We start from the raw sequence: 13,607 nt of genomic DNA, 5'->3' as shown, positions 1-13,607 counted from the left end.
TAAGGAACTGTGATTAAAAGTATGGATATTTGACTAGCTATTACAAACTCCTGAAAGAAAAGAGTGATTCAATTGAAGAATCGTTCTCTTTACGGTCGAGAAAGAATCTCATATCATTAATTTTCAAATTAGCTAGCCATTTAGATTAAATTTCGGTAGATGGCAAATGTAGGAGTTTCCAATTATTGGAACTTCAATTTTACTTGCATCGGATCATTCGAGTTTAACAAAGAAATCGCGTGCTGTATTTTGAGTTTCTGCGACTTCAGTTTGAACAGTCCGACTTGAGTTTCTGCGAAAGAAAATCGAGATTTAATTCTCAATTTATTACTAATGTATTCTTCCAGTATTCATTTTGCATTTCATTTAGCTTTCATTAAACTTTCGCTATCCTGGAATTCCACTCTACATGTTTGCTTTTTAATTTTCAACTGCAGTTGTATGGACTAAGAATTTCCTCAAATTACATTAAAATTTGAAGAAACTATTAATCCAAAAGCAATCATTATGAAATTCAATTTAAAATACTTATTTCCTGTGTAATAATTATTTTGCTGTAGTATTGCTTAGATTTAAAAAATTTGGAAATAATTTTGTTTATTATTGTATATTTTATTGTCTTTCATTTAGTGATACTAATTTTATTTCTAATTCCTTGGGATTTTCGGGTCACGAAGGGTCAATATTTATGGACGAAAGTCAGACCCCTCACAGAAAAATTCCCTGTTTTGAATCCCGAGGATGACCCTTGATAAAGTCTTCAAGCAGGATTCACCATGCATTTCTTTTTGCATTAAACATGCATTTCTTTTTGCATTAAACATGCATTTCTTTTTGCATTAAACATGCATTTCTTTTTGCATTAAACATGCATTTCTTTTTGCATTAAACATGCATTTCTTTTTGCATTAAACATGCATTTCTTTTTGCATTAAACATGCATTTCTTTTTGCATTAAACATGCATTTCTTTTTGCATTAAACATGCATTTCTTTTTGCATTAAACATGCATTTCTTTTTGCATTAAACATGCATTTCTTTTTGCATTAAACATGCATTTGCATGCATTTCTTCTAATTTGATTAAAATTTGAAGTTAAATTTTTAAATGTTTAAAAAGGGTTTTTTTTTATCAATAGCATTCCAACTCAAAATTAAAAAACAATTTTTAATAAACGATACAATTATTCAAGTGTAATTCTTTAAAAGCCAAAATTAAATGCAACCATATTAAAGCATTGAGATTTTATATAAATACAGCTATGCCGATTCTGATTTCTAATTTTTTGATTATCAAAAGATATCGTATTATACAGCACTTAACACAAATATAAAAAGAAAACTCAGCTTGGAACTAAAAATAATTTATTAAAACATTTGATGATTCAATACATCTTATATATTAAGAAATTTTGTTTACCAGCAATTTTGAATATAAAAACATTTCTTCCTTAGCTATTAAAAACAAATAAGAGTCCTTTTCAAAAGTTAAAACTCCTCAACATAAAAATAAACTGCAATAAAACTTCGTGAAACGAACCTAAAAACTTAACTAAAAATAAACGCTGAACGCTAAACTTGAGGGACAGAATCGTATTTCGGCACTTCGGGAACAGAATCATATTTTGGAGGTTCCATGTTCACTTCGGCACTTGGTGTTCTGTCGAACGTCGAATCATAATCGTAGCTGATACTGGAACCTGAAAAGCAATCAGTTCGATTTATAAGAATGTCATAACAGTGTTTATCTATTGTAAAGAAACAGTATCACTGCGAGATATCGCTTCACTACGCAGTTAGTATTACAGTAAGGAAGAGAATTTCGCGGATTTCCAACGGATGTTGAATGGAAGTCAGAAATGACCCCTAGTCTTGAAGGCTTGGTGAATTTGCAAACAAAAATTAAAATTCCCAAAAATGAAAGCTTTGGCGATCTCTTAAGACTGAAGAATACATCCTAATTCCCATACCTAATCACAGAAGCTACCTAAGTAGAGGCGCACACAAAAGTTAATGAATCGGGTAAATTTCCACTTTAGAATTGTAACCATAGAACGAGCTCTCAAGCTTTACGCTGCGTGCTCTGTGTCTATTGTGTGCTTACCGTCTGTTGGTGTGTCACCGGTTTCAGTAAATATGTACATTGTGAAAGACTGTAGTTTCATACCGGTATTTTTTTCCTCTTACAATAAAGCGTCATTATTCGTTATGGAGCTTTTTGAACGGCTCACCGTATGCTTATCAGAAGACTTTTCTGTAACAGTATATAATACTACAGGCCATTTTGTATGAAACAGGCGGAAAAAATAAAAACCTATAAAGGTTCTCACTTATGATTTTTAAAATGGAAGTTACATTATGATGTATTAGAATGAGAATGAGCATATGAGTTTTCTAATAATAAACGAAAAAAATGCAAAGTGCAGCCAACATATTCACTCATAAGACAGATTGTGCCGCATCTTTCATAACGCTTTGAATATGTTCTACTTCTCTGAAGTCACTTCGCGCGCTTTTCTTTAACTCGCTTTCTTCATATTTGTAGATGGAATTTTTTCAGTTGATTTTTCACTTTCTGACGAACTAGATTTCTGAAATTTTCTAGACATATAGCCGATTTCAAAATATTTAGAATTTAATTGTTAGTTAATCAGCTGAATGAAGATTACTGTGATACATTAAGCGCTGACTAAGATCAGTTAAATAAAAAGTTGTAAAGTTTGATGCCCCACGGAAGATGCCATAAGAAATTAAATTTGAGAAAAGTTCAGTATTGAATCTGTAATTTTAATAATAGTCATTAAATGTATTATTTAAAAATAAAATAAACTCTTTGAAAACATGCTTTTAATTATTCAGGTTAGAAAAAAAAACTTAAAGAAATATACATCACAAGTGCCGAAAACTGAATACTAAAACGGAAATGCACAATCAATATGAAAAGGAAAAGCTTCGGACATAATGAAGATGTAATTTGGGATTGTAATAAATATTTTAACCAGATGTATCAGCAATATCATATATTTTATCAATTTCAAAATCTATGAAGATATTAAATAGAAGCTTTAGTTTCATAGTTTAATTTCTAGCAAATTCTAGTTGAAAATAAATATATCAAAGATTGTGGCTTATTGTCAGAGTTATATTAGCAATGACGCAATGCTCAAATTATTTTTCAGTTAATTTGAAATATATTTTTAAACTATAGAAGTAAACAATTGCTATTTATTTTTCGATTTCTTTTTATTCCAAGCATGAAATGAACGACTTGATGCAAAGTGAAAGTATCGGTCTTTATACATCTGATTTTATACGTTAAAACGGAAGTCTCAAAATTCATTTTTGTATAACCAAAGTTTGTTAATAGTCTAAAGCGTTTTTTGTTAGTACTATATTGTCACGAAGAAGCAAGGAATAAAAAGTCACAAAGCAACACTATATAAAGTTTATTAGCTTTAAGCAACTCGTAACGTGCAGGCGAAGAACCGATTCCACTGCTTGTGGAACTCGGAATTTATACCTTTACAGAATAATCTAGAATTATAAAGAAGATTATAGAAAGTTCTAGAAGCTTCTAGAACATTAACAAATGAATAATAAGAAATTCAAATTAAAGTTCAACCTTTAAATTAATACGAATTGGAATACGGAATTAATGCTTTCCAAGTGACCCGATCTTATGCTGTACCTCTGAGCCACACTATGTGCAGATCTTGCTTTTGCGACAATATTGATATTCAAGAAATGATCGTTTTATTAATTTATAATTAAATGTTTCGTGGGAAAATGTTGAATATTCGCTTTACTGGACACATATTTGCATCCTGTAAAGTTCTCAATGCGGTAATAACTAGAAAGAACGACTGAAAGTAAACAAATTCAAATGCCTTGCAGTACTTGGTCATTCTAAGAACAATGAATCCAAATATCAGGAAGACATTCGAGGCACGTAGAAAGATAATTTGAGCGGAAACGTTCCTCTACAGTTCTGAGCAACTCCAACGGCTTGCTACAATTTCGTTTTTACCTAAAATCTTCAGAAGAATCAGACTTAAAATTAGCTTTTCTCCAAATCTGCAGCTAAGACTATTAGAGTTGGGCCTTTTACTGTAGAACTTCAGACTCCGAATGAAGTATTAAGAATTTTCGGACTCTGAAAAAGTTAATGTGCGCTATTGCTATAATCGTTAGCATAAATGGCCACAAAATAGTTTTTTGTAATACAACTTGAATTATGTAAATTAAAGCTTCAAAATAACTATTTCAATTATTTCTTGTTTCCTTTATCATTAAAATAAACTCCTATTTTCAGCTATTATATATTTGTGGCAGAAAAAAAAATCCAAGATACGCCATTCTCATTTGAAAATTGTTCCCGAGATTTGTTTAAAGAAATCTGTGATCGACAAGCAATTCACTGGTACTGTTCATTCAAACAGATGCTCATCTAAATCACGCGATTGTTCTGAGCGTATTATTCCGTAGCTGGAAATAATTGACAGTGGTCGTGTGCGGATTATTCCGCTTATGGATGAAAAAAATATGGAAATAAGGCTTCTAATAAAACATTGAGTGATAATCCATATAATATTGTTATAGAAAAAAAGACCACAGTAATCTCAAGCAAAGGTGATAATGCTACTGTAAACTTGAAAAGATCGATGTCAAATATAAATACAATGAATAATATGGAAGAGATTAAATATACTTAGTTCAGTTTGCCATTTAGCACAGATTTGATTATTTCACAATGAAATTGATTCATTATATCTTCGCTTTGTTCAATTGATTTTTTTTTCTTTATGGCTATGTATTTATTTACCGAGATAAAAGGTAGTTAAATTTTCCAAATAATATTTATGCAAGTTATTTTTATCGATCTGAAATATTTTATTTAGGAATATCAATTTAAAATTAAACGATTTTTAACTATTTCAGGTGTTTTTGTATGCAACACATGCTTAAGAATTCAATTGCTTTAATCGATTAATTTTGTTAGAATGTAATTTTATATGAAACACCAAAAATTTACAAGTTTACAAAAGTTATCGGCAGACGCGTCTTTTCAGAAAAAACCACAGCTTACAAATAATAAAAGAGTGTTCGATACGTTATGCTTTCAAATAACTTAATTCCTGTTCTTATGTTATTCATTTTTATTTTTATATGTGTATTATATTTCTCACTGCAATAATTTTAATTTGCACAGATAACCAATGACTGGATTAATGGATTATTCTTCCCCAACGGTTAGAAACATTAATTGTCTCACCAATTGTAGAATTCTAAAATCGCTATAACAGTGCAACGTCAGTAATTAGACCGAATTTCTTCGAAGTAAAACAATTTGTTAATTTTATTATTATAATCCTAAAAGGAAATCAGAAAGTGAAAGTAGCCAGATAAATTTTTACTCTAACTTCCCATCCGCACAGATGGCGCAATGTGCATTGAAACAATAAGTGCTTAAGATATGAAAATATGTTGGAAAGTCGATATTTCACTCACCTCCACAAAAAAAAGCATTTTTTTATCAAATATTCTTAATTTTTCAATAGTCTTCATAAAACTGTTTGAATTTTCTTTCTAAATTTAACCTTTGCTAAGTTATTTATATTTATATAATACATATTTTATTGCTATTTTATATCTTTAAATGCTATCTTCTCAAATTCAAAATTGACAATTTTGTTACAAAACATATCGTAAATTAAAATATAATGTATATTTTTGTTCAAAATTGGTATAATTCCACAATGTATTCTGCAGTTCATGAACTAGAGAATAAGCTATCTGTTCATTTATAAATATTCGATTATTATTTTAAATACTTAAAAATGCAAAAAATTGAACATTTCAAGTTATTTATCAGTCTAACTAAATATTTAAAGACTGAATGAAAAAAGCTTTTTTTATCTTAATATATTTCCTGAACTATCTACAATATCTTGAGCAAATCATTTGAAAAACTTGTTTTATACCTCTTTTTAGCTAAATTTTTTTCTGTTTTTAAAAAACTTAACATTTAACTAGTATATTTCAGTTACATTAATGTTTCATTCTAATTTATGCAAACATTCAAAAATACAATTTTTTAGCGTTTTTCAAAAGATTTATCCCAAACGTATCTACATACATTTAAATGCGAATTTCCAAATCAAGGGAAAAAAACATTTTGAACTGGAAACAACCATGTTAGGCTTTAACTTATTGCATATATACTTAAATTTATTTTTAAAGTGAAGTGTTTTTTTTTCTCCTATTAATACAAACATACCCATTATAGAAGGACTGGTGATCTGTATGTCTGGCTTCATGTATAACGGTGTGCTGATAGCCATATATTTAGAGGTTTTGGTGGGCCCCATTTCGTCAAGAGCGATAGAAGCAGCCAGCCTCGGAGAAACTCGTCCAAATGGACCCAACTCTTGGTTTGGTTGAAACCTGATTTGATTATTTTCGTAGAACCTTGTTCTACGTTGCCTAAAAAATAAATGCAGATTTAGCGGAACAATCAATTAAGTTCCAGTTTACAAGATAAAAAATCCCCAGTTGTTTTTTTTTTCTTTAATAATGAAATTCAGTTTGGTTAAATTCAAATTAAAAAAGTATTTTTGTCAGTAGTCTGGAATGTAAATAGATTCGAACGACTTGCACTACGCCTGTCGCAGCACGTAATCCACGCAGTAATCCAACCTGTGAGCGTTGTTTATAAACCAATATTATGCCTTGCTTTTAAAAGTATAAAAAATTTATAATAGAATACAGCTGTCATAGTATAGCTATTTGTTTGAAATACTGCCATTACTCTAACAAATAACTGATAACAAATAAATTTCATCTACAGATATTTGACTGGCAAAATAAACGTTTATTTGATTTAGACATTTTTAAGATTCAATGATATTTTCAAAAAGAAAGAAAATGTCATAGAAAAGGAAACTTTGACAAATGAAGAATTTTTTTACTTTTAAAATTTGAAGGCTGCAATATAATGTTACCATTTATTTTCAATGCGGTTTTTTCATTCTTTTTTTTTTTTGTCCTTTTTTTTTAAACTTTTGATAACGTAACTTTCACACTCGGCCAATTATAAGACGCTCAGTAGACAGCGCATGCGTAGAAAGGTTAAAAAATGCTGTTTGATCAATGGCAAGTACTTGTCCCAACGACAACAACATGCCACTACTGTTTTTTCCTCTTACTGTTCAAGCGTTTGTAGAATTTGGAGTATTTTTGGCGTGAAAAAAATTGATCACTTATAGATTAATTCGGTCATTTTTTTTTTTGCTCTTTATTCTAATGAGAGGTAGTGGTTTCCTTTTTCATTTTATTTGCCATTTTTTTTTATAGTTTTTCAACTTTAGGTATTTTGACCATTTTATTTTATGTTCCTTCGTGTCCTTTTAATATGATATGCAGTGAACAAGAAAAATCTAGGAGCGCCAAATCGGCAGTTTATAGCCAAGCATGAAATGCCTGAAAAAAATCTTATGAAATTGTGGCAAACATAAATCAGCCCCTTTCTGCGCATGCGCTGTCTACTGGCCGTCATATAACTGGCCGAATGTAAACCCGGCATAAACTGTTTACAAAAAAAGTCTTCATTATGTATCGTTTCATTATTTTGCTAAAATAGGATTATTTTATGTAAAGTGAATGCAGCTAATTTTTTTACCTCAAATGATTTCAAGAATAGTAATCATAGATAGAAGCGATTATTAAATCTATTTGGTTTCTATGTTCACATTTATTTCCCATTTTAAGCAAAATATTAAGTCTATTTTATCCTATTCCCCAGTAATTTATGAATGCTTTTTACACCTTTTATGGGGCAGTTTAAAATAATTGAGTTTACCTTTAATCAGATCTAACTACCGATTTATCCGAGTGTTACAGAAATTAAGATAAACATATTAAAATAATCCAAGTTAAAAATATGTTTTGGAAACTCATTCGAAGTACAAAAATAAAAGCACAGATTTGATGTGTCAAAGATAGTAGTTGACAGAAATTAGGGGGAAAAATTGTACTTAATCTTTTCAAATAAGATGAAGATTTCTTCTGGTCCAACATTGTTGAGTCTTTTCTGAATTTGGTTTTTTGGTACAAGGACCATATTTAGAAGTAATGAGTCAAACATTCTTCATTTTCGAAACACACAAAATTTAAAATGCAAAACTGCCAGGTCGCTTAAAAATGAGGACGTTAACTTGAGGATACAGAAAATTTAATCACACTTCCTTTAGTTCGGACCCCTTCATAAAAATGTCAATATTCAATTGCTTATTTTTGTAACTATTCTTGCTAACAAAGGTTCAAATCGTTCGACAATTGAGTAGTGCGAATTAATACAAAAGGAGCTCGCTATACCTAATTAATAGCACTCGTCATTCACTACTTATACAATTAAAACAGGCCGGGATAGCCTGGTTGGTAGAGCGTCGGATTCGCGTCCCTTAGGCGAGTTCGAACCCCGCCGGCCGAAGATTCCCCGCGTGCTTGGTGGCTGACGCGCGTTAAATCTGTCGTGGTCCAAGTCCTCCATGTCGAGAGTAATACCACTGGGGGTACTGGATCAGGGGTGATCATTTTCTGATTCAGGTCTAAATTACGATCTGTGGTTGAGTGAATGAAATACGTGAATGAAGTCCGCAACGTAAAAAGGGTTGTGACGTGGGTGTAGCTAAGTCGTTCTCTTGGCCCTAGGTGGCGCTACTATAGAAACAAGAGGCGCTCCCCCCCAGGCTTAAATCGGCTGTCTTCGAACAGCGGGCTTGCCCATGGCAAGTGCCATAAGAAACAACAACAATTAAAACTCACCTTCGTCTCTTGACAAGGAATACTGCAGCCAGGACAATGATTATGAGGATAACATTGGCACCAGCAAAACAGGAAACCACAACTGGAAAGCAAATACATATGAATCATTTTCATCTTAATGGTTAATAATAAAGGGTATTACTTCAGCAATTTAAAAAAATAACTTACGTATTCCCGATATATCGCACTTTTCACCAAAATACCAGCCGTTGCATCTGTAATAAAGGCAAATCATTAAACACTTTTGAAAGATAGATAAGATTTAAGATTAAGAAATTTGTGACCCATGAAAATAAAATCTTACAAGCATTGTTTCTCGCCATTCGATCTCACTTCACAGTATCCATTTTCGCCACAATAATCCAGCGGACAAGTAACTGAAAAAATATATATACGTTACGGTAATAATACGAAATAAGTATTATAAATAATAAACCGTCTTTCGTATTATTCCATTAAATAATTCGAATCCAGGACTCTGATAAAGATTGGTTCGCAATTCTAGTAAGACAGTTTATTGTAATGCTTTCAATAAATAGATATTCAAAGACCAAGGTAGAACTTTTATAAAAATTGAACAATTTATAATGCACTAGGAATGTTGGTTTTTCTTTTATAAGGCACTATAAAAATTAGTTTCAGCAAAAATTCTTTAAAAAAATATCCAAACATTTAAAAAAAAATTTAGTTTTACTTTTTTGTACACGTATATTTTGTTAAAATGTTATAAGCTAATTTATCTTTAATTTTCGGAAATTATTCATAAGTTTCCTTAGTGAGAAAAAAAATTGTATTTCTTATCTATTTATCAAAATCTGTATTTACCGACTTTATACTAAACAGGTTTTTTGAAAAAATTCCACTATTTAAGAGGATTTAAAATTTAAGCTTTTCAGTTCATTTGAAACACAAATGATCCTTAAAAAAAAATGTACGAATGATCTGGAGAAAATATTTGGAAGAAAACTATTTCATACTAAGAAACTTAAATCTTGACAATCTGAATCGCTATTTTACTAGAGCAATTTACGCCATTTTACTGGAAAGTCAATTAAAAATAGAAGTATTTAAAAGCATTTATTAGTGTACCAAGGTGTTTTTTTTCGTATTTTCAATTTGTATTATAATTTATAAATATTAGAATTTCGAAGACTTTCTGAAATTTTCTCCTTGTGGGAAAAACGATTATAAGAGACGGATGTAACTTCTGCAATTCCCGTGCCATTATCAAAAAGGTCAACTAATTCAGCTACTTTGAAAGAAAAGATCACATTTGAAAAAAATAATCAAGTTTTAGGGGTAAGCTTTGAAACTATCAAAGATACGCTGCCAATTGATGTTAATCGTATATTCCAAAATTCACAAAAGAGACCCTCAAACACTTCTTCCTCTCGTTTTATAATACTTATTGTGCCGAGGGGGCATAAGCACTTTTGATATAACAGTAATTATGAAGTAAAAATTAAGGTTCGCGGTTAAAGCTATTATCAAAAGTATAGGAATATACAAAATTTCAAAAATCTAGCACACCAAACTTGAATTCTGTAATCTTTTTCGTTCGCGTCTTAAGCTTGAAGCAAATTAAGTTAAATAAAAATGATTAAAAAACTCAAAATTCAGTATACTTTAGTAGCAGCATCGGTGCATCATTAAAAAGCGTATGGAGTGCGGCATATCATTAGGAAATGAAAGAATTATTTTCTTGGCTTTATAATATAAAAACCACTTCTAGCCTCATATTCAATCCAAATTTTTCCTTGAGAATTTAGTTTCATATCCTTACGAATCCTCCAAAAACTGTATTCACTATGATAAATAATTTTACTTAAAAATGTTTTCTGTTTCATAACCATTTAGCCCTCTGAATACTAACACGGCCCAACTCGACCAAATAAATTCAATACAAATGGGCTAATTATGTATAGGTGGACTTTGCATACGAAGGCTGCAGGTTGCAAAGCAAAGATGTTAGAGATATTTAGGAGATATGCTTCCTAATTATATTGACAACCGCAAGTTACTTTTGCTTGTTGAATAGTTCCTAATGATAGCTGAAAAAATACGAGCCAAGTTTTCCTTGGAGCATTCTGGAATGATTTTTTAATTCACAGCGGATGAGTCCACTTCAACGAACTATTTCCTAATAAACCATCGAAGACAAATGTACTCGAATTTCGATTGCCATCAAGAATCAGAGGGTAAAGTGCATAGTATATCTTAAAAGCGATACGAGGGTTCAAATTGCATAAAATTTTCGTTTTACCTCTCGCATATACAGTGAGAGTCAAGAGAAAGTAAACACTTATAATTGATCTAGAAAAAGTTTTATTTCAAATATATTATTGATTTATAATATAAAGTAGATGTATACAATTATTAACTTATTCGTATATGATGCAGCAACTTGTAAACTTTTAATTAAATCAAATTACAAAACGAAATAATTCAACTAAACAGATTTCATGCATCAAAAAGACAGAACACTGACAGACAAAAACAATGAAAGTTGTAATATTAATGTTTTGTCTGCAATCTTAAATTTTATCACTGCCCTGAATTGCCTAGGCATAGCTGTGACAAGCTTTTGTTTGTTCGTGAGGGATTTTTTTGCCATTTTTCAATGACAATTTATTTTAACTTTTCCTTATTAGAAATGGTTTTTTGGCATACATTTTTTTTGAAGATATGTCCATAAATTTTAAATGAGATATAGATTAGGTAATTGTGGAAGATTTTCAAAAGTCTTTGCAACACGATCGAGTTACTATTCTTTCAAAATCTGATGCGTGTTTGCGATCGTTATGTTGGGAGTTCTAGCTTTGTGACAATCCCAAATTCTATGATGACACTATGAGCAACATTATCTTTCAAAATATATAGATTGTCCATTTTGTTCATTGTAGATTCTATAAATACTAAATTACAGACCCCTGTTGTCACCATACACCTCCGCCCCAGATCTTAATGGATACATCCCCATGTTAGTCTTAACTGAATACTTTTAACCGGATTCTTCATTTTTTGATTTCCATATTTTTTGCGAGCTCCTGTGTGCCAAATAACTCAGTTTTATTTTTCTTCGTCACTAAATAAAATATTGTTACAAAAATCTGAATCCTTATTAAGGTACTTTTTGGCATATAGCATATGTTTTTTTCTGGCTCGATTTCGTGATGAATGATTTCTTACGAGGAATTCTGCCATGTAATCTATGTTCATGAAGAATTCTTTTCACAGTGCTTGCACTTACCGTGTTTGCTGATGGGGATGTGTTTGTTGTGCGATGCTTTGAGATATTTTAACAGTACCTGCAGCTGTATTAGCTTTGATCTCTCGTATTACCGCTTTCACTTCTGTATCAGTAAGTCGTCTTGGTCACCCTGTTCTCTGACAATCGTTAATCTGTGTTTGGAATATTTGTCAAGAATTTTCTTGACTGTGCAATAGCTACTTTAAACAATTGTTTCTATTTCATCCAAGGATTTATCATTTTCCTTTAAATTTATTATCAATTTTCTCGTTTCTAATGCTATTTGTTTCTCCATCGCAAAATCTCCCAGATTTTTTTCTAGAAATTTACATAAATTGAGACACAAGACTAACGTCTATCAAGATCCTCTAAGAACAAAGTGGTAATATCTATAAAATTAAATTATGAATTATGAGTGTTTACTTTTTTTTGACGCATAAAATTGGATGTTCTTAGGCTCAAGTTGAGTTATTTATGTATTTTAATTGAATGTTTATTAGATTCTGCTTAAATTAATAATTGTATATATCTACTTTATATTAGAAAATGTATTACAAATATTATTGACTTATAAGTCAATCACCCCTGTGTTTACTTTCTTTTGACTCTCACTGTAAATGTAGAGTTGAACTATTTCTAAAATGCATTGAAAACTTACCGATGCATATTTCACCCGGATACATGGGATTTTTAGAATTGTCCAGATACCCCTCTTTACAACGGCATCTGAATCCTCGAAATCCATCTCTGATGCAATCGGCATTTGGACTGCAATAATTCAGTTCCTTTTTCTCGCAAGAGTTGATGTCTAAATGAAGACAAGCATTTAATTCGAGATACCTTTAATTGATCCGATTGATTTTTAAATTGCAGAATCATGTGAACAAAGGTTTCTAGATCTTACAAGAAGGATTTTATATCGTAGTAATGTTCAATAAAATAAATTTTGATCGTTAATTAAACATACTGGGACCAAAGTAAGCGAGTGGTCTCCTGGAAACTTTCTCAGATTCTATAATAAAAATGTTATCCTTGTATTCCCCGCTTAAACTGAAAAGCCGTGAAGCCACTTCTAATTACAATAATGAAAACCGAATGTGCATTTGGGTTCTGCTTTTTTCTGGAATATTGAAATCAAAATTTTACATAGAATTACAATTTTAGTAATATCACGTATCAAACGAATACATAACCTCGAATACTGCGTTCAAATAGATATATCAAATACTTTTCCATAGTAGATTGGAAATCAAGACATTAATTTAAATTCACTTGTAATATTAGTTAAAGAATTGCTATGCATTGTATAGACATTCCATAACTGAGGGCATACAAATTTCGAGTATAGAATCGTTTGTTCGCGAACTAAAAATTCGACATGCAGAAAGAGGACCATTGTTCAATAATGAAATTTATATAGTATATTATTGTCTGAAAAAAAGAAGATATTTCCACTTAATTGCGATCCTGTAATGCCCCAATTCAAACTAGTTTCAGAAAATCAATACTTAAATTAGTTGGCTTATAATGAATGT

General features: G+C 30.7%; 1 protein-coding gene across 1 annotated transcript in view; it reads right to left on the bottom strand.

Moving 5' to 3' along the window:
- Nucleotides 1–1,380: 1,380 nt before the first annotated feature.
- The window catches only part of LOC129987526 (uncharacterized), a 28,032-nt gene continuing 15,805 nt past the window's right edge, over nucleotides 1,381–13,607 (bottom strand). Inside the window, exons 5-10 of the mRNA XM_056095496.1 lie at nucleotides 12,731–12,880; nucleotides 9,127–9,199; nucleotides 8,991–9,037; nucleotides 8,823–8,904; nucleotides 6,277–6,482; nucleotides 1,381–1,699 (exon numbers count right to left, since the gene is read on the bottom strand). Of these exons, the coding sequence (XP_055951471.1) occupies nucleotides 1,572–1,699; nucleotides 6,277–6,482; nucleotides 8,823–8,904; nucleotides 8,991–9,037; nucleotides 9,127–9,199; nucleotides 12,731–12,880 (686 nt within the window). The 3' untranslated portion in view covers nucleotides 1,381–1,571. The remainder of the gene's footprint in view (nucleotides 1,700–6,276; nucleotides 6,483–8,822; nucleotides 8,905–8,990; nucleotides 9,038–9,126; nucleotides 9,200–12,730; nucleotides 12,881–13,607) is intronic.

This window comes from Argiope bruennichi, chromosome 10, assembly GCF_947563725.1.
Source record: "Argiope bruennichi chromosome 10, qqArgBrue1.1, whole genome shotgun sequence".
NCBI lineage: Eukaryota > Metazoa > Arthropoda > Arachnida > Araneae > Araneidae > Argiope > Argiope bruennichi.
Note: the sequence above shows the minus strand (reverse complement) of the source record. Positions and strands in the feature narration are given on the sequence as shown.